General features: G+C 47.2%; 1 protein-coding gene across 2 annotated transcripts; it reads left to right on the forward strand.

Annotated features, from left to right (window-relative positions):
* The first annotated feature begins 74 nt into the window (after window positions 1–74).
* Window positions 75–24,499, forward strand: Shpk (sedoheptulokinase). 2 transcript variants are annotated; one of them, NM_001033682.1, is made up of 7 exons: window positions 151–341; window positions 4,358–4,499; window positions 13,785–13,968; window positions 14,493–14,645; window positions 15,397–15,572; window positions 17,796–17,996; window positions 22,767–24,499. In NM_001033682.1, exons 1-7 carry the CDS (start codon window positions 180–182, stop codon window positions 23,165–23,167), a joined length of 1,419 nt encoding a protein of 472 aa, NP_001028854.1. In that variant the 5' UTR covers window positions 151–179; the 3' UTR covers window positions 23,168–24,499. The 2 variants fall into 2 exon arrangements, with proteins under 2 accessions (XP_038941430.1, NP_001028854.1); XM_039085502.2 differs by lacking the exons at window positions 17,796–17,996; window positions 22,767–24,499 and adding an exon at window positions 14,819–14,907 and having other exon boundaries at window positions 75–341; window positions 15,397–15,532.
* Window positions 24,500–27,046: the final 2,547 nt, after the last annotated feature.

Consider the following 27,046-nt stretch of genomic DNA (forward strand, 5'->3'; position numbering starts at 1 on the left):
TTCTGTCCTCTCCACCTATCACTGGAGGCCGCTGCGAGGAGCATGTATGAGTCTGCTTTCCTCGACCAATAGGAGCTGTTAAAAGATTGGCAGGGACGCCCCGTCCCCTCGCTGCCCTCCGGGGGTGTAGTTCCTTAGCCTGCGGTTCAAGCCGCCTGAGTTGTGCTGTCACCGCTGCCATGACTTCGCGACCCGTCACTCTCGGTATCGACTTGGGCACCACGTCCGTAAAGGCCGCCCTCTTGGAGGCTGCACCCGGCCACCCATCCGGGTTCGTGGTGCTGGCGAGCTGCGCCCGGGCTGCGGGGGCAGAGACCGAGAGCGCGGCTGCCGGACCCCAGGTGAGGCAGCGGCCTGGAACCGCTACCCCCGGACGACCCTGGGGGCATCTTGGGCAACACCTTTCCGCGAAGAAATACCCCTGACTGCCCAGCCTGTCTGACTCCCGCCTGCTGCCCTTCCCTCCAGGGCCTCAAAAGCCGGCTGCAGCTCTGGCTAAGCCGTTAGAGCTTTCCAAAGTGCTGGCACCGATCTTTCTACTCTCAAACTTCTCTGGGTGACTTGCCCATGGCGCTGGATCCCTCTACTCTCTGCCCATCACATTTTGTACTTTGAACTGGGAGGACTTGCATTCAGAGTGATAACCACAGGCCTGGCTATCACGCTTGCTGCGCACGGCTCACATCTGCCCTGTGCCCTCTGGTTCAGGCATCACTCCCCTCCTCTCCCCCTCTGAGGCAGGTTGTGCTCTGGTGATCAGATGTAGAATTAGGTTTACCTCATCCCACAGAAGTGCAAGCGAACTGATAATTTCACCTGGTTACTCAAAGAATTCCAGCCCCAGCCGAGAGCCTCTGGAAGAAAATTGTCAGAGCAGGTGGTAAGACACTGAGATATGCTGATTAAATTTTTAAAAAGAATCAGACTGATGATTATATACCACAACCACTTGCTTTTGAAAACTAGAAGATAGAAAAATACACATCCAGGGGTCCACAGGATGGTCCAGCAGTAATAGCAATTGCTGAGTGAGAAATTCTATCTTCAGAACCCACCATGGAGGCAAAGAACTGACTTCTGAAGAGCTGCCCCCTACCTGTCACATGTATACACATACACATACATATACACTATAAATATGTACACACATGCACATATATACACATATGCACATATACATACATATGCACACACTATAGTATACACACAAACATATCTTTAAAACCCAATGAATTAAGAGACAGTGGACTCTGTTGGAAGATGATAGAAGTAGGCTCAGAATGGCCTCAGATTCCACTCCTGTTAGTTTCCTGAAAGGGTTAGTTCATAGCCAGTGAATTTAAAGATATTAATGTCAACGTGAGAGTTGTAAACTCTCACTTTTTTCTCGGGCTCAACTTGAACCCTGATCTGAACTAGGTGGCCGCTAAGGCTTCCTCCAGCCAGAAACTTGGATTGAGGGCAGTACCCCGCACTTGAGCTTCGTGTCTCTAACACTCTTGCCAAGGGTCTGTCTTCAGTTCTCTGGTTCAGAATCCATCTTGCTGGGGCATGTTGTAGAAGATAAAGATTGGGGGAACTTTCCCAGAGGCCTTCACTTTTAATTTGGTTGGGGCCTCGGGGCATTTTAAAATGACTCTTTGACTTCATGAGTTACGACATGGAGAAAGTTGGCCCTGATCCTAGGGAAGCGTGGAGCTGGGCCAGGATTATAGTACAGTGGGTTCAGGCACTGCCCTTTTCTCGTGAAATTGATGTCTCTGTCTGTCTGTCTGTCTGTCTGTCTGTCTGTCTCTGTTGTCTTTCTGTTATGAGATAGGGTCTTGCTGGCCTCAAACTCCGATCTCCCTGACTTAGCTGAGATTACAGGTGCGTTCCACCCCATGCACTAAAATACAAGGTTTTGGAGGGAGACAGACTTAGTTGCTTGTCTCTGGCTCAGGCTCCTCAGCTGTAGGGTACAGGGATGGGTGGCTTTGAAGGAGCTGCTGAGCACTCTTTGGGTCTGAAGTTCTAGGGCTTGGTCTGGGTATGGACCCACTGATGTTTTCAACTAAGAAAGAACAGCAACAATGGCTTTCCTGTTAGAGTATGGGTGTGCCCATTGTCCTAGGGCTGCCCCTGGGCCAGCGTTTCAACCCTAAAATGAACTGCTGAACACAGACAGCCTCCTTGTCTTTACTTCCAGCTGGCTCATTTTCCTCCTCCGTGCTCTCCACCCACACAACTCACTCACCCCGACCCACTTTAAACAGAGGTGCCTCTGTCCAGAGATGGTGCGCCATCTGATGGCCATTTGGGGACTTTTAAATTACCACTGTCTAACAAAAATGCAACTCACAAATGTGGGCCACACGTGTAATTTTCAGTTTTTGAGTAGCTGTTTTAAAAGAAGTAAAAGGAGTGGGTAAGATTAATTTAAAATTTGCTTATTTATTTATTTAGAGACAGAGTTCCACTATGTAGACCTGGCTGGCTGGGAACTTGCTATCTACCTGCTTCTGCCTTCTGAGTGCTGGGGTAAAGTGAATTTTCATTATGTATTTTACTTAATGTATATGAAATATCATTTTAACATTCAACAGTAGAGATGTGCTAGTGAGATATTGTGCATTATTCATATTAACTTTGAACTAGAATGTGTGCACTTAGATGCTCACGAGTATGTGTATACATGCGGAGGCCAGAGGCCAGCCTTGCACTGTGTTCCTTTGTCCTCAGGCTTTATTCACGACGGCCCCCCCCCCCCCCCCCCCCGCCAAGTATCCCTTGCTGGCCTGGAGCTTAACAAACAGGTTGGCTGTGGCTCTGGAGCCCCAGGGATGTGCATGTTTCTGCCTCCCCAGTGCTAGTATTACAAAGTATACAGCACAGTACCAGACTATTTAAAACAGAGGTTCCAGGGATTAAACCCCACGCTTGTTTTAGGCAAGCACATGACTGACCTCCATCTTCTCAGCCCTCAGATGTAACTTACACATATGAAGCATTTCAGTGCAGACCGGACACATATGGTTAACGGCTGCCACACTGGACTGTGTCCTCAGCAAATGCCCCCTCAGCTTACTTCTTTCACCTCTCCTCTCCCTGTCTTTCTTCCTCTGTGGAGATCACACACGGCTGTGGACCTCCTCTGTGTCTCTCACTGTTGCGTATGTTGGCTGCCACAGTGACAGGCTTCTTGTTATGGTCTGGGGCTGCCTTCTCAGCATATGCTCTCTATGCAGCCCACTAGCTCACCTGTCCTTATCCTCCTCCTTCACTCTTCCTTTGTGTTGACTTGTTAGGCTAAGAGCTATCTTGACCAAGCTTCAGTTTGTTCCAGGAGGGTGAGATCCCCCAGTGTGGCATCTTCTGCTATGCTGAGAATATTGATATAGGGGACATTAAAGGTCTTAGTCTAGTCTCTCCTCACCCAACCACATGGACTTCTCCGTTTCTCTTATTTGTGTCAAGACCAAGCTGCAAGCTGGATATCAGCTCCTTGGGAGACCGAGGCTGATAGAGGGTCACTGGAACAGGAGTTCAGAAGCAGCCTGGGCAATGGGGCCAGATGTCTTATCCCACTTCCCTCCTTGTCCCTTACAAGACCAACCTACAAGGGCATTAGACCTGCCTTCCCTCACACTTCAAATCTCACCCTCAGGCTCAGTCAGGAAGACTGAGGAACGTAGCCCTCACGCAGAAACTTCTCTTCCTCAGTGCTTAATCTCCATCCTTTGGGTTCTGAGGAGACTCATCTTGCCAGCTAATTTCTGCTCCTCCCTTATGCAGAACTTTGTAAACTCTCCATATTCCCTATTCTTCCTTCCTTCCTCTTATAAAAGAGTGGTGATATAAACTTCAGTGGGTCCTCGTGGCTTCTGATTCTTTCCATGCTATGATTTAATTACTTATTTTTGTCCTCTTGCTTGTTAATAAATTTATTTGCTTTCCCTCCTATTGAATCTGTGTGCAGTCATTCATTCTAGCCCACCAGGAATGGAGAGGAGGGAGGGGGATTTCGTCTGCCAGACGCTTGCCTCTGTCTCCAGCCCCACCCTTCCACGTTCTTTGTTTGGAGACCCTCTCTTTATTTTTCCTACCGATCATCAACGGTGGAATAGGCTTTTCTCAGCAGAGCCTGATATATCAGCTGAACTGTCCAATACTGTGCTTCCTTCCTGAGGTTGGGGAATGGGCCTTTGTTGGATAGTCTCAGACTAGCCCAGTCGGAGCCAGCCAGACTCTTCAGGTCTATATTTTGGTGGTGACCCTTGGGGAATGATTCTTCTCTCTTAAGAGATCCCTGGAGGCCTTCCCTCCTTGGTCCATCTGTTTGTCTGCCCATGCCCACCCTGTCCTGTTCTGTTTTTAGGGGCGGGAGCAGGATGTGACTAGAATCATCCAAGCTCTAAATGAATGCCTTGATGCCCTTCCCCCGAGGCAGCTCCAGAGAGTCGGGGCCATCGGAGTGTCAGGACAGATGCATGGCATCCTATTTTGGAAAACAGGCCAAGGTATGCTGGGTGTGGGTAATGATCTCATGCTGCGGTCACTTAACAGACCAAGAACAGGGCTGCGGAGGGCTCTTGGACCAGGGTCAGGTCGTCCTGGCATGGGCATAGTGCCTTGCTCCTCAGAACCACATATCATATGCTGTCACCTGTGCTTTGTGTCCATTTTGTCTGGCTCAAATGTGTAATGAAGACTCCAACTGTCCACTTCTGTATCCATGTGCTCTACTTGTGGACAGCCAGAGGAGAAAGTGAGTTTGAATTTTCCTCAGGATTTAGCAGAGAGGATTTCCCATAGCTTTCTTTTTATTGTGTCAGGGGCCACAGGACGAGCTGTAACTAGACAAGATGCCAGAGGGAAACTGGGTTGGACTGTTTAAAAAAGTATATAAAATTGAATTTATTATGCTCATGTGGTGTGTGTGTGTGTGTGTGTGTGTGTGTGTGTGTGTGTGTGTGTTCTCTTCTATAGGTCTAGGGATGGAACTCAGGTGGTAAGACTTGTCTAGCAAGTCTTATTGAGCTGCTAAGCCATCCTAAGCCATCTTGTTAGCCCTGGGTATTTTTTTTTTTTTTTTAGAATTTGGTCCCATATAGCTCAGGCTGGCTTTGAACTCATTATGTAGCTAACACTAGTCTTGAACTCCTGATCCTCCTTCCTCTTCTTCCAACTACCCAGGGTGGTACTTGAAAAGCTTTTGTGGTTTCTAGGGATCCAACCCTGGGGCCTCACATGTGCTAGGCAAGTACTCTTATCACTAAACTATGTCTCAGTTCCCTTTCTTGCTTTTTTATTTTGAGATAGTGCCTTGATAAATAGCCTAGGTTGGCCTTGAACTCACAATTGCTCAGGCAGGCTGCAAAAAAAAAAAAAATCTTCCTTTCTCAACCTCCTAAGTGCTGGAATTACAAGTCTGTGCCACCAGCCCAGCTGAGTATAGTTTCTAATCTTTACATAATTTTACCTAATTCTAGTTGCTATCCCTTTAACAGGCAAAACATTATTATTATCATCATGATTATTATTTTCTTGTTATTTGATCCTGGGGCTGGGACCCAAAGGCCTCTAAGTATGTACCTGCAAAGCATCCCCTCATCTGTCATCCAAGGGAAGTCTGTGGCAGTGCAGAGGTGGTGACCTATTCTGTGTCACTTCAGGAGGACACTGTGCTAGGACACATCTAGACAACAATGAATACCTCAGATACAGGTGTCAGGCTACAGATGTTCCCTGCATGACCTCACCTGTCTTTCTCAACAGCTTTATGATGCTGTCAACACTGTGCAGATGGGGAGAAGGAAGTTCAGAGAGGTTAAAATAACATGCTCCTGGCCACACAGCAGCAATCCAGGTCTGTCCCGTTTCTGACACTGAGCGTTCAAAGACCAGAACCACAGGAGAGTAATGGTTTAGGGAAGGGAGGGCTCCCCAACTAGATGTCCACTGGAGGGATACACTTTACAGCAACTCATCAACTCCCTGAGTTGCTTGGCATAATGATAGAAAATAATATAAATGGCATAAATGATAGAAAATATCATATAGCTATAAACCAGAAAGGTAGTATTATATTACAAAACTATCGTTCAGCTTCAGAAATAGCACCCATTTTTTGTGCAAATGGTTATTTATTTATTGAAATGGAGTCTTTGCACTCCCCAAAGACACACGGCACTGCACCTGGCTAAGCGCAGATTCTTCACGCAGAGAAGTGGCTACTTGGGTTGATGGGTGAGGTGGTTACAAGGCTGGGATACTGGATTCATTCCTTTCTGTCTGGGGGTCAGCAACTCAGGTTCCCTGGGTTATGTGAGTGGTGACTCACCTTGTCTAGTGATGTGCCCTCTGAGCCTTGTCCCCTCCACAGGGCTGGGGATCTTAGGAAGCCCCTCCCTCCCCTGTCTGCTGACTGTCAGGTCCTTGCAGACAAGCTAGCTGCTTGTCTAGGGAGTCTAGGTTGTAAAAGCTTTTCCAATACTCTGATTCTTCATTAACAAGGATAAATGTCCTTTTAATATTAAAACCCTTCCTAAAGGGGAGAGCAGAGATCTGATGATTGTGGTCTGGTCACCTCTGCCTTCCTCTCCCCTGTCTCCTGGACTCTGTACCAACCACACAAACCATCAGCCACATCACTGGAAGTGCTGCTTAAAATTTCACGGAGCCGGCCTACTGCCTTCTTGTTTTGCTTGTGCTTCTGGGAAGGAGGAAGCGTATTTACTGCTTCATTCCTGTTGATGGAGTCCAGCAAAGCCAGCTTTGGGATCAAGTTGTGCCATTTTTAATGGTGGCCATAATTCAGGTTGGTTTTAGTACCTACCACATGCAGGCCCTGTGCTGCCCTCCTGGGAGACAGAGTATTTGAGTGTAGAAACCCATACCTTCCACAACACAGCCAGCATGGTCAGGCGCCTGCTGAGGCCTAAGTGCTTTAGCGAGGACACAGGCATCGACTGAGAGCGATGAGCATTTCTGCAAGGCCTGTGGTTAGGCCTGTTTTCATAGTCTGCTTTCAGGCTCAGTAAAAGAGGGAGAGAAAGAGGGACCATAAAACACAGCTAAAAGGCAAGGTACAGGTGGGACGGAAACATCTGCTAATGCAGAGTCAGTGAAGGACAGACAACCAGCAAAGAAAAGTCAGATGGACCAAGCAAGGGTCCTGTCTTAGTCAGGGTTCTCTAGAGTCACAGAACTTATGTGTGGTCTCTATACAGTAAGAGAATTGGTTGATGACTTACAGTCTGTAGTTCAACTCCCCAGCGATCTAGCAGTGGCTTCGTCCCAGAGGCAGGCAGGCAGGCAGGCAGGCAGGCAGGCAGGCAGGCAGGCAGGCAGGCAGGCAGGCAGGCAGGCAGGCAGGCAGGCAGGCAAAAAAAGAGAGAAAGAGAGACCCTTCCTTTTTCCAATGTCTTTATGTAAGTCTCCAACAGAAGGTGTGTCCCAGATTAAAGGTGTGTACCACCACGCCTGGGTCCGGGACTTGCTTTGTCCCAGGTGACCTTGAACTCAGAGATCTCTTTGCCTTAAGCTCCTGGGATTCATAGCCACTTTGCCTCAAGATCTCCATACCAAGATCCAGGTCAGAACTTTGTATCTCCCAGCCTCAAGATCAGGATCAAAGGGGAGCCTTCCAATTCTGGATTATAGTTCATTCCAGATACAGTCAGGTTGACAACCAGGAATGGCCACTACAGGTCCCGACCAACAAGGGTGCCTGGAAGAGAAATACTGAGGAGACAGTGCTCTATGTCATCTGCAAGAAAGAGAATGCAGATGCCAACAGCCATGAGACATCATTTTACACCCAGTGGACTGACAGAAACCAGAAAGCCTGGGAATATCAAGAGTTGTCGAAGGGGCGGGAAACTGGTTTATTATAAATGTCGATGCTTGTATTTAATTGGTGTAAATTAGCAGAACTGTTTTGGAGGGCAGCTTGGCCTGTTTCAAAAAAGGTCCTGCTATGCCTGGGACATTGTGCTCCTTGGAGGCGGCTATGCAATCCTTGGAACCGGTCCCGGAGACGTACTGGAGGAGGCATTGTCACCACCCTTCACTGCATCTTTGTTTACTATGGCGAAAACATGACCTTTACCTGTGGGGACTCATTACATACCCGAAGTCTGGCCCATGCTGTGGGATGACATACTAGAATAAGGCACATTCAAGCATACTGACACACAGAGAGTGCAAAGCATGCTACTGGAGAGCAATAGACACAGCAGGGTGTTATTGATTAGACAAATACCCAGGCCAACTACACAGAACAAAACCTGTGCGTGAGTGTCAACAATAGGAAGTCATCCAGCAAGAACACGTTCATGAGACGGGGGTTGTGACCGAGTGGGGGATGGGCAAGGAGGACCTTTGCCCTGCTTGTAATATTTGAAGATTTTTTAAAAATTAAGAATATGTTTATTTATTATTATTATTATTATTATTATTATTATTATTATTTCATTAAAAGCTTCAACATAGGACAGCTCTTTACCAAAGGGGAGGAAGAAGAAAGGAAGGATGGGGAGAGGGGGGACCCACTGGGTCAGATTCTGGGAACAGGCTTCTTAGATTTACATTAGATTCTACCATACTGGTTATTAGGTCTGTGAAGCTGGGAAAATTTTTAAAGCATCCTGCTTCATTTTTTTTCTCATATGGGGATAACAATCACATAATCAATTCTTAGCACCCATATAGCTGCTCACAGTATCTGTAATCCCAGTCCCCGTGGAATCTGGTGTCCTCTTCTGACATCCACAGGTACTGCATGTACGTGGTGCACAGACATCCACACAAGTTAAAACAAATTAGCAACCATATAGAGTAAAAAGATTACTATTTTTGAAGCATGTCAGTCTGTGGCACATTATAAGCATTCTATTTTTGTTTTATAGTAAAGTTACCATTCAAACAATGTAAAAATGGGGTCGAAAGAGTTTTGGAGACAGATGAAGGGATGGAGCTAAAGCTGCAAGACTGTGGTCGGAAGCCCTCACTTAGATTCAGGTAGCAGTGCAGCTGAGGGAAGACTATCAGTGGAGGAACTGCTTATTCCTATCCTGCCCTGTCCTGCCTCCCAGCGGCACATAACACCAGGCAGATTTTGTAGGTCTCGGCTGTCCCAGCTTTTACCCGTCACCTCCCTTTGCTGGGCTGCATGCACGTCAGGAATACTGACAAACAGATGACTAGTTGCCTTCAGAGTCTTTGCTGTCGTTGTTTCCTCGATCTACAACATGTGTGTGTCCCAAGCTATTTTTTTAAAAAGATTTATTTATTTATGTGTTTTATGCATGTCAGTGCTCTGTCTGCATGTACGTCTGTAGGCCAGAAGAGAGGGCATCAGATCCTTTTATAGATAGTTGTGGGCCATCAACTCAGGACCTCTGGAAGAGCAGCCAGCGCTCTTAACTGCTGAGATGTCTCTCCAGCACCCCCGCCCCCATCATAAGAGGGGGGACAAGAACCCCCACAAAATGGAAGAACACTGTGACACACCCTGGAGTGATGTGGTCTCATTTGAGCTATTGTGTGTTTGTCTGGTGGTTTGGGCTGGATACGAGACAGTCAGCCCAGAGGGGAATTCTGGCTTCCCCAGCCTACCATAGTCCCATAGGAGCACAGTGTCTTCAGGGATAAACAAAGGCTTTAGAGAAAAGAAGTTGTCCCCAGCCAGCTCCAGAGCTGCTGATATTATCTAAGGATTCATTTACCATCATTTGTTCTCGGAAGCCAGATAGGAAGCCCTGGTGTGAGGAGATGATTTGTGGGGCAGGCATAGATCGCCTGTGGATCCTTCCTCTGTACAGGGCGAGCCCTGGCCCACAGATGCTCCTGGACAGAGTAGCCAGGTTGCTTAGCTAACACGCCAGGATAACAGACACGTGAAAAACAGTTTTTCTCAAGGAAAATACTGTACTGGGTCAATTTGATTGTATAAGACAGAACTCTTAGAAAAGGTCACAGTAAAAATTTAAAATTTGCTCCATACAAGCAGTGTATGCCTGCAATCCTAGAACTCAAGAGGATCAGGCAGGAAGATGGTGTGATAGAGACCAGCCTGGGTAACAGTGAGACCCAGTCTACGAGATGTAATTTGATACACTAGGTGAGGGTTACCATTGTTGTGGTGAAGCACCACAGCCAAAGCAGTTTGGGGAGGAAAGAGTTTATCTGGCTTACACTTCCTCCTCACAATTAATCATCAAAGGAAGCCAGGACAGGAGCTCAAACAGGACAGGAACCAGGAGGCAGGAGCGGATGCACAGACCATGGAGGGGTGCTGCTCACTGGCTTGCTCCTCATGGTTTGCTCAGCCTGCTTTCTTATCTATAAAAAAGATGAAACCCAGGAGTGGCTTCATCCACAACAGGCTGGGCCCTCCCCCATCAATCACTAACCAAGAAAATGTCCTACAGGCTTGCCTATAGCCTGATCTTATTAAAGCATTTTCTCAGTTAAATTCGCTCCTCTCCAACGACTACAGTTTGGATCAAGTTGACATAAACTAGCCAGCACATATACTAAATAGTATTAACCGGAGATATATCAACAAGACACCACAAAGGAACATATAAAAAAAAAAAAACAAACCAGGGCTGGGTAGTGGTGGTGCACACCTTTAATCTCAGTACTTGAGAGGCAGGTGGAGCTCTGTGAGTTCCAGGTCAACCTGATCTACAGAGCTTGTTCTAGGACAACCAGGACTACAAAAAGGAAACTTTGTCTTGAAAATGCAAAATTAAAGAAAAAGAAGCAGGAAAATTAGTTGTGAAAAGCATAGTAGTTGAAACAGAGAGTGTAATACACGGAGTTAATAATAGAATGGGCGAGGCTTTAGAACAAAGAGATCTGTCATGGACCTGGGTGAGGTGGCTCAGTGGTTATAGGCATATGCTGCCAAGCCTGACAACCTGAGTTTGATCCCCAGAATCTACATACACCGAAAAGGGGAAACCAACTTTGCAAGTTGTTCTATGATCTCCACAGTCCATATAGCATGCAGATATGCAGATGCATGTGCACACATGAGTTCACACACACAAATAAGTACATGTGACAATAATTATAAAAACTGAAGGCCTGGGGTTGGGGATTTAGCTCAGTGGTAGAGCACTTGCCTAGGAAGCGCAAGGCCCTGGGTTCGGTCCCCAGCTCCAAAAAAAAGAACCAAAAAAAAAAAAAAAACCCAAAACTGAAGGCCTGTCAGAAGGAAGATTGAAAGGACAAATATCTATCAATCAGCTACCTACCTACATACCTACCCATCTACCATGTATTATCTGTCATTTGTTGATTGATTAGTCATATATCTATCTGTCTATCATGTATGCATGTATCTATCTGTGATTTATCTGTCTGTGATCTATTTGTTGTCTATTTTCCATCTATCATCTATCTCTCTTCACTTAACTATTATCTATCTCTTCATCTTTGCCCATGGTCTATCTATACATCTATCTATTATCTGTCTACTATCTATCTTCTTTCATCTAGCTGTCTGTCTGTCCATCTGTTCAAGTACTCACATCTGAATAGTATGAGTCCCAGAAAGAAAGATGAAGAAGTGGAGAGGAGGAAATAGTGAAGGAAAACTTCTCCTAATTGACAAAGAGAAGATGGAGTACCCCAGGGTGTAAGAAATGTGTACCAAACCCCACAGACAGTTCTGTTCCAGTGAACTTTTAAGGACTTCAAAGACGGGAAATTTAAAAGATCACAAAGCCCCAGGTCAGATCCCACACAAAAGGAAAAGGAGCAGATGACCACTAGACTTTTGCTACAGCAGTACTCTCTGGAAAGCAACAGTGAGATTACACCGTTGCTGCATCACAAATTATCCCCAACTGCAGTGACTTGCAGATAGTCTCCCTTAGTCCCAGCTCATGATGCTTTGGCATCAGCTGACCGATTCTTGTGTGGTGATGAAGGAGGATACTTGCTGGTATTTATCTGGGGGGAAGACTTGTCAGGATGGGTCCAGGTGGCCTTACTCAGTGCCTGCCTGGTACCTTGATGAGGAAGGCTGCAAGGCCACCCCCTGGGAGTGTCTGCTAGATGTCCGCTGGGGCTTCTGTACTTTCTAGCACAGCGGCTGCAGGGTAGTTGGACTTTGTACCTAGAGGCTGGTTTCTCTGAGAGGTGGGGGCTACAACCCTTTGTGTTTGTATGTGTGTGTGTTTGCACGTGTGGTGGACGCTGTGGGAGTTTGTTGTCTCCTATCTCCATATGATGCAGGGATGGAACCCAGGTCCTCAAGCTTGGTGGCCTGCCAGGGCCCTGTATCCACTGAGCCAGCTCACTGGCCCTTCACATTACTTTTTGAGATAAGGTCTCTCACTGAACCTGGAGCTCACCCTTTTCACTGGGCTAGCTAGCAAGTGAGCCCCAGTGACTTACCAGCATCTGTTCTCTAATGCTGTGATGAAAGCCATGTCTAGTGTTAACCTGGTGTTGTGGATTTGAACTCAAGGGTTTTTGCTTGCACAGTCAGTGATCTTACCCACTGAGCCATCTCCTCAGCCTTAGCCACAATACTTCTTATAACCTAACCTTGGTTGTTCCCAATGATGATGTCCTCCATACTTTATTGGTCAAATAGGTCACCAGGTAAGCGTATAACTAGGGGAATATTTAGACACTGCCACTTAACAGGAGGTAGAGCAAAGGAATTGTGGGAATCTACCACAACTGTTTTTAAACATTGAAGGAAGGGAACTTTGAAGTTAGACTGTTCCAATGGACCAAACTGCCATTCAACTTCAAGAGCATGAAGAGCATTCTGAGGCACGGAGACCTGCAGATGCAGACAGACCTGTGCTGCAGGCAGTTTTGGATAAAGTATCTAAGTCAGAGCACAGGGAATTCCATAGGATGTTAGAAGAGATAGGTGGAGTAAACATGGCCAAGCCTCTTAAACCAGTGACCTTGGACTTCAGAATGCGGCTCAGCAGTAGAGCATGTGCTTAGTTCAACAGGCCCTGGGTGCCATCCAGAGTTGGCTCAGAACAAAAGAAAAGAGAAAACTTCTTGGTGGTCAATCTGGTATCAATCCTTTTGTCATGAGGTTGGAAGGACATGAAGAGCAGGGGACTTCGAGAGTTTGCTAAACATCTTCTCTTATGAGGGTGGATGGGTACAGTGTTAGAAATGAATGTAATAAACCAAACCAAAGCAGAAAGTAGTCTGGCTATGCTTTTAATCCCAGTACTTGTGAAACACAGGCAGGTGGGTCTCTGAGTTCAAGGCTAACGTGGATCTCAAGGCTAATCTGGTCTATAGAGTGAGTTCCAGGACTGACAGGGCTACAGAGAAATCCTGTCTTGAAAAAATGAAAACAAAAACCAAACAAACAAGCACCCCTCACCCCCAAAAAATCCAACCAAAAAATCCAACTTAACTCTTCCCTACCTATCCACCCACTCCACCCCGGGTCCCACCTCCACACAAGAAGAATGGGGGGGAGAGGGAGGGAGGAAGAAGAAGAAGATGAGGAGGAGGAGGAGGAGAGGAGAGAGAAGGAGAGAGAGAGAGAAAGAGAGAGAGAGAGAGAGAGAGAGAGAGAGAGAGAGAGAGAGAGAGTGTGAGTGTGTGTGTCTTGGTTCATGGAAGGAGTGAGTGACTTACACAGTGTCCCTCAGCCACTCTGATATCAGAACCATGTTTGAATGAAGCTGTCACCGAGTGGGGAATGTCTGTGCTATAAACTCACAGGCAGAGAAGGTTCAAGGATGTGCCTATACCCACTCAGTACCGTTTCTCCATTTTTGTTATCTCCTTTCTTGCAGGCTGTGAATGGACAGAGAGAGGGTCTGCCCCTGTATTTGAACCCAGAGCCGTGAGCCATTTGGTCACATGGCAGGATAACCGTTGTAACAGTGGTTTCCTGGCTTCTCTGCCCAAGCCAGCATCCCATCTCAGCGTGGCCACAGGATTCGGCTGTGCAACCATCTTCTGGCTTTTGAAAAACAGGTATGACAACGGTTTTTTGAACCTGCATGTGATTTCTGGGCTGAGAAAGGGCAGAGGTTGCATCTGTAGCCAGTCAGCATCTCTCTACGTACTGCTCTGTGCCATGAGTGTGGCCTGGTGCAAGGTGGGGTCTCAAGGCTCAGATTTGATCTGGAATGTTTCCATTTGCGGAGGATCACCATTGGTTATCTGCTTCTAACCAGAATAGGGGATGGGGAGGGAGAGGGAGGGAGAGACAGAGGGCAAGTGACTTGCCAAGTTGAGTTCATAGTGGAGTCAGGGCTACAGGGGACAAGGCCTATCACTTCTTCCCCAAGTACCCCCTGGGGATGACTTGGGACAGCTTTATCTACAGTGGCTGGGACAGCCTTTCCCGGGGACTCAGAGTATCGAGTCTCAGTGTGTGGGGTTGTGGCTGTGCCCCAGCTGTGCCATGTCTAGTGCCCTCTCCTCTCAGCTAAGCCACAACATGTGCTTCCATATCCCATTAGATTGTACTGAACTGTTTTTGATGTGACAAACAGCCCGGAGTTTCTGAAGTCCTATGACGTGGCTGGCACCATTCAAGACTATGTGGTTGCTATGCTGTGTGGCTTGCCAAGACCCCTGATGTCTGACCAGAACGCTGCTAGCTGGGGCTATTTTAACACCCAGAGCCAGAGCTGGAACTCGGACATGTGAGTATGGCCACGTGGGTGGATCCAGACGGAGGGCTAGTCTGGAGGGAGAGCTTCAGTGGGGGCTTGGAGCTTTCCCTGGCTGTCGTGTTTTAAAGTGTGAGTGGGCACAGAGCAAGTCTGTAGGAGGGGATGTCTTTCAAGTTCTTTCTACAGAAACTTTGCCTTTGCAGGAGCAGAACTCCAGGGCCCTGTGAGCCCCCTTCCTTCAGGGCCTCCAATTTGAGCCCTGAGATACAGCTGAAAGCAGGTGGTAGTTGAGGTAAAGGCCTTTCTGGTGCGTTCCATGCAGTCTTCACTAACCCTGAGCAGTGGATGTATCAGGCATCCATACGGCTGCTGGGCCTGATATGGTTTGGAATGTGCTTACTGACCTAGTGGGACTGGGGCCCTGGTGTCCCCTTTGCAGAGAGTTTGTGTCCCCTCTAAACACAGGTATTGGAATACCCTGGAAGCCTGGCTCATCTCTAACCTACTCCATCCTCTTCTATTTATCTCTACCTTTTCTGATGGCTGCTCTTGTCCCCCACTGGTGGTCCCCCAACCCCACTTCATGGTGGAGCTCAACTTTTTGTTCACTATCTGCAAAACTCAAACCCATGACTTTAAAAACGGCTGAGACATGTCATGATGACACTGCATTTTGTCGTCCCTTCTGCTGTGTGTAAGCTGGAGCACTGAGTTTCCAGGAGGCAGTAAAAGCCACACGACAAACACCATGTGAACTCCAGGGCTCACTTTTGTTTTGCAGACTGCAAATGGCAGGTTTTCCTACCCACCTTCTCCCCGACATTGCAGAGCCAGGCAGCTTGGCAGGCAGAACTTCTCACACGTGGTTTGAAATCCCAGCAGGGACGGAGGTGGGCGTAGCCCTGGGTGACTTACAAGCCTCTGTCTATTCCTGCATGGGCCAAAGGACTGATGCAGGTAAGTTTGGCTTTCGTTCCCTCCTTAGACTCAGGCTGGTGTTTCCTCAGTACGAGCTCTGACCCAGGGTCTTCGGCCCACAGTGTAGCCACAGGCTCAGCATCCTAAGGTGCTGAGAAGGCGGAAACACCCTCATCCCTGCAGGGGAATCTCCTTGGGAAGGTGACAGGCCTCAGAGTTCTGTCCCCTTGCATTGACCTCCTGGGCTTTACCCCTGCTAGGGCTAGGAGTGGGAGAAGGCCCTCTTTCTTTCAGTATTCTCATGACCAAGAAAATAGAGATTAGCTGGGACCATGGCTCAGAGGCAGAGTACCTGCCCAGCATGCACGAGGCCCTGGGTTCTGTTGTTAGAATGAAGGGTGAGGCAAAAGGAGGGGGCTAGCACTGTTGTTATTGTGTGCTTGTCAATGAACGTTACATCAGATGCACCACTGCATGCAGAACCCTTCCTGTCAGGATATGATCACCATTTGGTTTCTTTTCAAGAATCTATGAAAACCTAAGAACATGCTAGTGGGGTTGTAAAGTGCTGTAGGCCTTTTGGAAACCAGTCTATGGGTTCTAACAAGTTGACTCATGGAGTTACTGAAAGACCTGATGATTCCAGTCCTAGAGACACAGCGAGAGAACTAGAAACACACATCCACACAAACACCCTCCAACCCCTTAGTTCATGCCAGTATTGTTCACTACAGCCCTAAGTAGAATTGGCCTGAATGGTGTGAAACTGGTCTATCTACACAGTTATCTATTCGATTAAAAGGAAGCCACGTATTGAATTCTACAATTCGAAGAGTGAAAACAGGCACAAAGCCATGTATCCATGCATAGTCAGTGTCATAATGCCATGGCACATCCATGGAGAGAGAAGGATGGTTGGTCATTAGAGGACATGGTGTGTGACTGTCCATAGGGTACATTCTCCCATTTGAGTGGTGGAAATATTCTAAAATTGGTTAGTGGTAAAGGCTGTTCCTAGACGGGGAAAGGACAACTTTTGCCTATTGTAGGGTCATGACTCAGGTCACTTCTGACACTGGATACTTCGGATTTCCCCACTCACTGCAAACAATGAACTAGGCAGCAGCAGACACCAGCTGGATGTCCTCTCGTTCAGTTCAACTCTGATACCTTCCATGTAAGGATAGCTTCAGATCCCACGGGTTGAGAGCTTAGGTCAAGAGAAGGTCACCTGCCCCATCCCATTCATACGTCAGCATACGGCTGTTTGCTCTGTGCTCCTGAACAACTGTCTGTAAGCTGAGATTCCCTACTCCCTCTGCACACTTAGAGAGATATATTGACTGGTTTATTATAAAGGATATAGTGAAGGGTACAAGTGAAGAGATGTATGTGGAGGGCATTGTATAGGAGACAGCATGCGAGTTTCTATATCCTCTCTTCCACACCACAGCCCAGAATCCTCCATGTCTTAGTTACAGGAACCCACTTCATCTTCCTCTAAAAACCCTCATCTTCTGGAAGAGCAGCTTGTGCCTCCAGAGTTCATATCTAGTCTTCTTGCTGGATCATGGTATGACAAAGGACATCATATAGAGAGACAGAAAACTAGCTGATGTTAGCTAGCTTTTCCAATAAAGCTGGTCTTGCCATAACCCACAAATCCAGTTACCAGTGAGCCACCTGATCCAACTTGGAAAGTTCCTGCGGGTTGCTCTTCTTAACCTCATAATGGAACTGAATACCACCATGAGTTTGGAGGAGGACTTTATAGTCATAGCAAGTCCCCTTCCCCCGGGGGGTGGTTGTATTCTCTGGGTCCATGGGCAGCGTTGGTGGGGTCCCATCCCTGGCACCTGGCTGACAGGCAGGTAGGCCATGTGCTGCTTCCCGCTTATCATAGCCTTGCTGGAGGGTTTGTTGTGGCACAGCACGAAGCTTCTTTATTGCCTTTTGAGCTGCTTTTGCTTTTGTAGTTTCTGATTCCCCAGCAGATGAGGAAATTGGACACTGACAGCAGTTTGGTCTCCAAACCTGCTAATTCTGGAAGTAATGTTCCTGCTGTACTTTGTTTATTAGACATAAGTCCAGCTCACAGTCGGTGGGGAATAATCGTCTACACCTCTTAAAAGAAATGCTATTCAAGAACACACGTGTTTTGAACAGAACCGCACTTTGTCCCCCTCTCTCACTCTGTTGTGATGTTTTGCTATGTGACCCCGAGTTAGCCCTGCAGGGCTGAGCTCCGCTGTCTTTGTGCAGTTCTCAACATCAGCACCTCGGTCCAGCTGGCAGCCTCCATGCCCGTGGGGTTCCAGCCACCGCAGACTCCGGATCCTGCAGCCCCAGTCGCCTTCTTCCCTTACTTCGACAGGACCTACCTAGGCGTGGCAGCGTCACTCAACGGAGGCAATGTGCTGGCCACGTTTGTCCACATGCTTGTTCAGTGGATGACAGACCTAGGTAAGGTCTAGCCCGCAGAGTGGTGTGTTCTGTACTCGTTGCCCTTGTCAGTTGATGTGTACTGTCCAGACCCAGTCTCCCACCTACTGAGTCCCTGCGTGTTCCTGCCTATACACCGCTCCCTTTTTTGAGGCAGGTGGTCGGGCATTTTTCCCCTGACCTTGACTGTGGATTATTTCGACCTTTCCCCTGACCCTGACTGTGAATTATTTTCCAGCTACCCCCAGCCCCACAGTCGTTCTCTCTGCTAGAGAGTCTAGGTCTTCTGGTTCCTTTCATTTAAGGTCTTCTTTCTGATGATTACAAATAGCTGAATGGCATGACCAGAAACCCAAGAGGGAAAAAGACCACTGACATTTGACAGCATCATAAAGTCCTAATAGCACTTGCTTCTGGTTGGCGCTTCCCGTCTTGATTTCTTGGAAGGCCCCTGGGAATTATGAAGCCCTTCCTTCTGTCTTCTTTTATTCCTGGAGAGAATCTATCAGGTTTTCCTCCTCTCTCTGTGTACAGTGGCACACGTACCAGAGGTCTGTCCTGTAAGCTCTGAAGGTAGACATTTCTGACCAGCCATCCAGGTTTAGGGAAATAGTGGCCATCAGGTATGTGATCACCAGAACCTGTCAAGTCAGATAGCTTAGGAAACATGAAATATGGGAAAAAGGTGAGGCACAGGCAGAAGGCATTTGGGAGGCTTCTACTGACTGGGCACACAAGTCGGCAGGCCAGGATTGGCAGATCTTGGGGTAAATTCTACCTCCTTGGCTGGAATCGTCTTAGTGCTTCTCTGTAGGAAGAACCAGGAAAAGGTTTTGAGTTGCACAGCCAGTCCTCAGACCCTCCAGGCAAACCCTATATTCAGATACTGCTGTAACTGGATTGGGTCTACCAACTGTTCTGAGCTGTCAGCAGGGGGCTCTGTAAAAGAGATAGAACTATTCTGTTTATGGCTCTAATTGGTGGTGTGAACCTGGGGGAACAGATTCTGAAAGTGAGGTAGATTAAAATCTCATGCAATTGCCTACTTTTTTCAGAGCATCAGACAATTTATACTGGAAGGGTTAAGAAGAGTCACTTGAGTGAACTGTGCAGTCACTAAGGCAAGCTGAACGGGGCAAAAGCATGTTCTGTAGAGGCAGATACACAAATACCAATAGCTGGTCGTAATGAGTGACCTAAAACAACCACCCATATGCACAACAGCTGGGAGGGGCACACAAGCACATTCCAGGGACAGTTCCATGGTTCTCTGGGCTTGTTTGCTTGGCGCTTTCTGAGGGCACTCAGATTCCCCCCGCCCACCACCCCATTCTTGGACCGCGTTCTGCCACTGTTCCATGTTTCTCTCTGTAAGACCTTTCACATTCACAATGCTTTGAAAATTAGTACGTTTATGTAATTTACCCTTTTCTCAAATTCTACTGTGATGTACATTCCTCTCCTTTGGCTGAGCAGTTCCCCCGAGGACTTAGCCTTATACATTTATATGCTGTGCATTCTAAAGAACATGACTTTTCAAAAAAGTTTTTCTGTGTAGGGGATTAACCCAGCTCCTTATACATGCTAGGCAGATACTTTCAGCCTAGCCCAAGAATGGAGTTTTAAGAAAATCTAACTAGGGCTGGAGAGATGGCTCAGTGGTTAAGAGCTCTGACTGCTCTTCCAGAGGTCCTGAGTTTAGGTCCCAGCAACCACATGGTGGCTCACAACCATCTGTAATGGGGGTCAGATGCCCTCTTCTGGTGTGTCTGAAGAGAGTGACAGTGTACTCATATGAGTAACATAAATAAAATCTTAAAAAAAAAGAAAACCTAACTATAGTTGAAGAATTTATAGATAAAGAGACAGACCCACCATTTCCCCTCAAGTCTAGTCTTGACAGATAGACACCCCAAATCCTTAGTTTCTCTGTGTACTTTTTGGACACTCCAGTTTCGTTTGATATGGGAAATAGATTAAATTTTTTCTCCTTTATTTATTTATTTTTTTTTGGTTCTTTTTTTCGGAGCTGGGGACCGAACCCAGGGCCTTGCGCTTCCTAGGCAAGCGCTCTACCACTGAGCTAAATCCCCAACCCCTCTCCTTTATTTTTTTATGTGTGTGGATGTTCTTGACTGCATGTGTGTCACATACATGCAGTACCTGAGAGGCCAGAAGAGGGCGTCATATTCCCGGGGACTGGGTACAGTTGTGAACTACCATGTGGACGCTGGGACTTGAACCCAGGTTCCTTGGAAGAGCAGCCACCTGGAGCCAGGGCCAGGGGCAGAATTTTATATATTCCTCAAATGTGGGCCAAGAAGAATTTTCTGATGGGAAGACCTCAAAACAGAGCCCGCCTGGCTTCACCGGCTACTTAGGTTCAGAAGTGTCCATAGATTTTGGCTGTAGCTCTGGCAGACTGTCCTGCCTTCAGAAGCAGCTTAGCTCTCCCAGGCTTGAATCCCTAGGGGGCTGGGGGAAGGACCTGGGTTTTCCCCCTTAGCATCTTCCCTTATAGACTCACAGATGGCAGGTTCTGGGCTCCAGTGAAAACCTAGTTTTCACACTGTACTGTTGTTCCTCTCAGTGTGGGTCAAAACCCTCTTACTCTGTGATATTTCCTCTTTGCTTTTTTCTCCTGATTTTCTCATTTAGAAAAGAAAGTTGGAAGCCAGATGTACATGCCTTTAAGCTGAGGCAGGTGGATTTTTATGAGTTTGAGGCCAACCTGGTCCATATAGCCTGGTTGGTATATATTCCAGGCCAGTCAAGGCTGCAGAACAAGACCTTGTTTCAGAGCAGGTGGGAAGAAGAGGGGAAAGATGAAGGGGAAGGGGAGAGGAAGAAACTTGGGACTGGGGATGTAGCTTGGTGGTGGACTGCAAGGTTACTGTGCCAGGGCCTGGGTTTGATCCCCAGCACCTAAAACACGCAGGGAAAGAAATAGCTGACATTTTAGTGACATTCTTAGGGGACCAGACTGGGACTCATTCCCTACAGTACTGAAATTGTTTTTCTGTTTCCAACCCCTGAGTGCACGTAATTGAATTTATACGCTGGAGGCTCTGACGATGTGACTCACTGTGGCTCTCTAGGTTACTGGTTCCCACAAATGCTAGGCAAATGTTGTACTAGCAGGTCACACTCCGAGCTTTAATTGTGGAGTTTTAAAATCCCACCGAGGGCTTGGAAGATACCTTAATTTGTAAAGTAAAGCACAAGGACCTGAGTTTGGAATGCTAGCATCAAAAAAGCTGGACTCTGGGAAAGCTGAAGTACATGGGGTATGCATAGAGCTCACTGGCCAGTCAGCCTAGCCAAAGACGAGTGAGCTCCAGTTTTAGTGAGAGACCATGTCTCAAAAGACAAATAATGTGGAGGGTGATCAAGGAAGATACCTGATGTCAACTTTTGGCCTCTACATGCACATATACATATGCATGTATGCATGCACACATTTGAATAAGTACATACAACACACACGTTTATACATATATACAAAGCCCCTCGAAGACTTAGTATTGACCTCCCCATGCTCAGAGATGCTGACTTAGCCTGGGGGGGTGGGGTAGGCCTCAGCGTGGCGTTATACAGATGCCCTTCAGTGATTCTGGTGACTTCGCATCTGCATTGCTCTAGTTGGGACCAGCAATGCCCTGCCACTGGTAGCTTTTCATACACACAGAATATTATGGTCTGCTCCAGCTTCCCTGAATCCAAAGCTATACTCATATTTTATAGTCAAATTTTGGAAGCATCTACAGCCTTGGGCTGGTGGTTCGCCAACCTGATTGCATTTCAGAATCTGTAGCCTAGACTGGTTCCAACAGAGGGTCTATGACTAGGCCCCACAGTTCCTTCAGAGTAACTCAGGCTATTGTGATGAACTACACTTAGCAAAGAACCCCTAGTATGGATAACGTTTTCTCGCATCAAAGTTGGGTTTGCTCTCCCTTAGCTAATTGAAAGTTAGAGATCAGAATCATGTTTCCTTTCCATGGTGTTTGATATTGAAGCCAGGGCTCTAACCATGTTAGTTAGGAGCTCTCTACACCAAGCCATGCCACAGCCTCCAAAGTGAATCTGGTTAGAAAGTATACTGAAGCAAAGCAAAGCAAACAAACCCTTTCATTAGTATTTTACTTTTAATTCCTATTTGAGATGAGGGTCTCACTATATAGACCAGGTTGGCTCCTAACTTGTGATCTTTCTGCCTCAGCTTTCTGAGTGCTGGGGTTACACCATACCCAGGTAACTGTATTTTTTTAGAATGCAGAGATTACATAGGATGGGGGATTAAAACTTGGCTGGGACATTGGTTTGATATCAATCAGCTGAAGATAACAAACACAACACTTCTTCCTGGCCCCCAGGTATCTCATGCACATGATGAGAATGGCTTAGGCTGCACCCATACAGCAAGTGTGGGGTCTATGGATTGTAGAGATTCCACTGATGACTCAAATAGCAGTTCCAGTGATGCTTGTTAATGGATGTTTAATTTGTCCCTTAGGACCCCATATCCGTGCTATAGTTATGATGCTCAGTTTAGTGTTAGAACTCTCAACAATCTTCCAGAAGTCTAGATGTGGTCACAGAGAGACAAATGGCTGGGATCTACAGCCGAGTCTAGCTAGCCAGACTGTGAATCTCTGATCCATGAAGCGTCCAGCCACAGTGTGAGGAGCAGCAGCAGACGGACCTGTCCCTTCGCCTAGGGACTCTAAACCAGTCTCTGCCTCCCACCAGGGGTTGCGTGTTCTCACACAGACCTCTCGTTTCTGACAGGTCTGGAGGTTGAAGAATCCACTGTCTATTCACGCATGATCCAGGCGGCTGCACAGCAGAAAGATACCCATCTCACCATCACCCCAACAGTGCTGGGGGAGAGGCACCTGCCAGACCAGCTGGCCTCTGTGACTAGAATCTCCTCCTCTGACCTTTCCCTGGGCCATGTGACCCGGGCCCTATGCAGAGGCATTGTTCAGAACCTGCACTCCATGCTTCCTTTTCAACAGCTCCAAGAGTGGGGTGTGGAACGGGTGGTGGGGAGTGGAAGTGCATTGTCCAGGAATGAGGTCCTGAAGCAGGAGGTCCAGAGGGCATTTCCTTTCCCAGTGTGCTTTGGGCAGGATGTAGATGCAGCCTTCGGGGCAGCTTTGGTCATGCTCCGGAGAGACATCAGCTAGAAGGAGCCTTAGTTCTTCAAGCTCGTTGCCTTAAGGAAATGCTGGGAATCTTACCTAATTGACAATGTCATCATGATCTCTGGGTTGTCCTTTTCTGGGATGGTTCTGTGGGCAGACTGTAAATTATACTTGATCTTGAGGTGCTATCTAGACTGATAAAGATCTTCCCTTCAGGGCATATGGTAATCATACAGCCAGGAAGCTCTAACCAGACCCCAAGCTAGTGCCTTCCAAGAATAGGATCTTCCGAGAGCTGATTGCAATTGCAGATGTGGGGGGAGGAGAGCAAGGGAGGGAAGAAAATGGGATGAGGGAGAGGAAGAAAGAAACAAACAGCTTCCTGGTCACTAGGCTCGGCTGTGATTCAGTCATAGACAGAAGGAAAAGAAAGATGACTTATGCAGCCATGGCTCCAGCTAAGCAAAGAAGACCTGGTTTATGCCCAGCGTTTGGACTGGTCCAGTTTTGTGTCAAATGCATTACTGGAAAAATCCTCCCTGCCCTGTTGTAGCAGGTGGCTGGAGTCTCCTCTCCTAGTCTTGGGAAATAGAAGGATCCTTACTTAGTTCAGCAAGTTCCTTGTCTAAAGGAATGCTGGGAACCTCATCTAACCAGTCAGCTTGATAGCCCTGTCAGTTGAAGGGACCAGCTATAGCATGTTCTCCAGTCAGAGAGAGATCGAAGACATGAAGCAACACGCATTGGAGGAGGAAGCCAAGGTCTGTGTGCTTGCCTTGCTGTGTGCTTCAGGAAACGTGCTGCACCATGGTTACCTCGAGTCCTCTCAACACAACCGGCTTAAAGGCACGTCCCAGAGAAGGGAAGGCAGGTGGCACGAACAGCTAAAGGGACCACAGAGCACTGTGACCAACACCGTCTGACAGACTGTTTTCAAGATGGCAGCAAGGCACCCTAGCCCCTTTCTATGACTATGTATGGCCACCTGTCTCCCTAACCCCTGCTACAAGAGGTGACCAGTTTCATGAGAGAACCCTTAACCCACAGGTCCCACCCCTTTCTCCATGGTGAAGATCTTGCTGGCCTCTGGTGGTTCTGGCCCAGCAGAAATGTCCTGTTCAGATGGGCATGCATCTAGGGTCAGAGAACCACCAGTCTTTCCACATTACAGTACCTCCGAGGAGAGGGTCACCATCACTGTGTCTACTCCTAGACTCCTAAAGTACCCAAGGCTCGGAGGCACCTGTGACTTTTGGGGAGAAACCATGTTGTCTCTTTGTAAGAGTCATTTTATAAGGAATATTATTGTGGTAACCCCTTTGATGAATTTACCTCCCACTGCTGGCTATCTGAATAAATTTCATTTTTTTTCCAGAGTTTGTCCCTTTGATGAACACACACCCCTCTGTTTGGGGGAAGCTGACAAGACTGAGGTGGCCACAGGGGCCCTCATGGGTAGCACATGCTTTTAATGTGAGCACTTGGGGGGCACAAGCAGCTGAATCCATGAGTTCCAGGTCTGCATAGTGAGCTCCAGGAGAGCCAGAGCTGCATTGATCCTGTTCTTTCTTTCTTCTCTTATAAAGGACAACATTTAATTGGGGCTGGCTTACAGGTTCAGAGGTTCAGTCCATTATCACCAAGGCAGGAACATAGCAGCATCCAGACAGGCATGGTGCAGGAGTAGCTGAGTTCTATGTCTTCATTTGAAGGCTGCTAGTGGAAGACTCTCGATCCTGTTTCAAAACAGACAGACAGACTGACTGACAAACAACCCTTGCCTGGGTTCCCCAGGGCAAGGATACACATCTTACACAAGGTTTCCTTTGGACAGATGAGTTGGGACAGTCACGTTGCAGGCCTTGGGGAAGACTTATGAGAGAGGAGGAAACCTTGGTAACCTTGTCAGTTGAAGAGGCAGTGTTCTGGAGCCTCTTAGCTCCCTAAGGTGCAGCTGGCTTTGCATGTTCAAGAGAGCTATGGATAAAGTGTAAATAAGGATTAAGATCTTGAGTTGCTGAGATGGCTCAGTGGGTGAGCAGACTTGCTACCAAGGCCAATGGCTTGAGTCATATCTCCAGGGTCCACATTGTCCTCTGACCTCCACACCTGTGCAGTGACACATGCACGTCCTGCCCCAGATAAGTAAATGTAATAGGATGATGATGATGATGGTGATGATGATGATGATGATGATGATGAAGATCTGGATGGGTATTCTTTAAGCCATGGGGCCAGCATGTCACTAGAACTCTGTAGCCTTTTCAGGCCATGTATCTGCTCTACCCCGAGGGCTGAGCCTTGGAGTTCATGCTTGATAGCTAAATGTCTTGCTGCTGCTTCTCTTGCACCCAGTGGAGGAAGAATTGAACACATATCGGGGTCTCTTTCCTGTAGCTTGAAGTTATGACCTGCTCACTGCTGCAAAATGCCAGAGTATGTTGGAAGCCAGCTTATCTGTCCAATGGTGAATTAGGCTGCTGTTAGAATCAGGCTAGATATCGGTGCTCTAGTCTTAGGAGCACTTACTTTGTTTTCCTTGTTTGATTTGCTTCGGCTGGGAAAATGTAAACAGAAGTGTGTCTGTTTTGAGCAGACATCTTTGCCACACTCTTCTTCCCTTTGCCCACGTGAGTGATTGGTGGTGCTCCAGATAGTTTATACTTTGTCTTCCTGGGTCCTTGACTGAGGGCAACATGGCACCGAGTCTTTACCAGTTAGTGAAGAACACAGCTGTGAATGAGAGTCTTTGCTGTCTGGAGCTTTGAGTTTGGTGTTTTATTAGCACAGCTGATCTGAAATCATCCTGACCGTGAAGCCACAATAGCCATGGAGTCTTCAAAGTTTCCGTTGTTCCCAATGTGGACCAGACTAGTGTTACTTCCAAAACAACAGGGGCACTGGGAAGCCTGCCAGGTTGATGTGTTGATGAATTCTTATCACCAGGAGATAAAACAAGCATGGGTGACAGTAATCTTCATTTCCAGAAGGGGGAGTGATGTACTCTCCATGGACGTGACGTCCTCCAGCCAATCTCAAGAGTTTCAATAACATTTAATACCTTTTGGTACCTGCTGTGCAGAGAGAACTGATCTAAGTCCTACTTATCTGAACCCATTTAATCTTTATAATCTAGGAGGTGAGAATTGTCATCCCCATTTCACAGATGGAGAAACAGACACACTAGAAGACTAAGTTACTTGGCTGAAAGCACACAGCGAGGAGTCCAACCACCAGAACTCACTCTCTTTATTTCACTTACTTATTCATTTCGACCATATTTCTTTTTGTTACATTTCTTATTATTTTAAATTTTATTCAATATTGTTTTATTATGTTCTTTCCCCTCCCCCAACTTCTGCCAGATCTTCCCCACCTCCCTCCCCAAAACTTCATGTTCTCTCTCTCTTTCTGTCTCCAAAACATAAACCCAAAATCAACAAAACAACCCCCCCAAAGACAGAGAACAAAATTATAAAACAACAAAACAACAACAACAACAACAACAACACACACACACACACACACACACACACACCATGGAGTCTGTTTTGTGTTGGTCAGCAACTCCTGAGGATAAGGCCTCCCTGGGAATGTGGTGGATATACCCAGTGTCACTCTCCTGGAGAAAAGTGATTTCCCTTCTGGTAGCAGATGTCAATTGCAAATAACTTTTAGATTGGGGTGGGACTTGGTGTCCACACATTCTCCCCCTCCCCTCTGCTTCTCGTGCAAGGATTTTGTCTGGCTTAAATTTGTTCAGGTCTTGTGCAAGTGGTCAACTGTTTATGAGTCCATACACTGTTTCCTTGGAGTCATCCATTGCCTCTGGTTCTTACAATCTTTCTGCCCCCTCTTCCCCATAGATCCCTGGGCCTTGAGGGGAGAGGTTTGATGAAGACATTCCATTTAGGGCCTCGT

Source organism: Rattus norvegicus, chromosome 10 (assembly GCF_036323735.1).
Source record: "Rattus norvegicus strain BN/NHsdMcwi chromosome 10, GRCr8, whole genome shotgun sequence".
Taxonomy (NCBI): Eukaryota; Metazoa; Chordata; class Mammalia; order Rodentia; family Muridae; genus Rattus; species Rattus norvegicus.

Bases quoted from the DNA above. Each gene is read 5' to 3' on its own strand.
- Shpk (NM_001033682.1), top strand. From the start codon at position 180: ATGACTTCGCGACCCGTCACTCTCGGTATCGACTTGGGCACCACGTCC. The intron at 13,969-14,492 runs GTATGACAACGG...TGTGACAAACAG, and splicing joins TTCTGGCTTTTGAAAAACAG to CCCGGAGTTTCTGAAGTCCT. The intron at 14,646-15,396 runs GTGAGTATGGCC...TTTGTTTTGCAG, and splicing joins CAGAGCTGGAACTCGGACAT to ACTGCAAATGGCAGGTTTTC.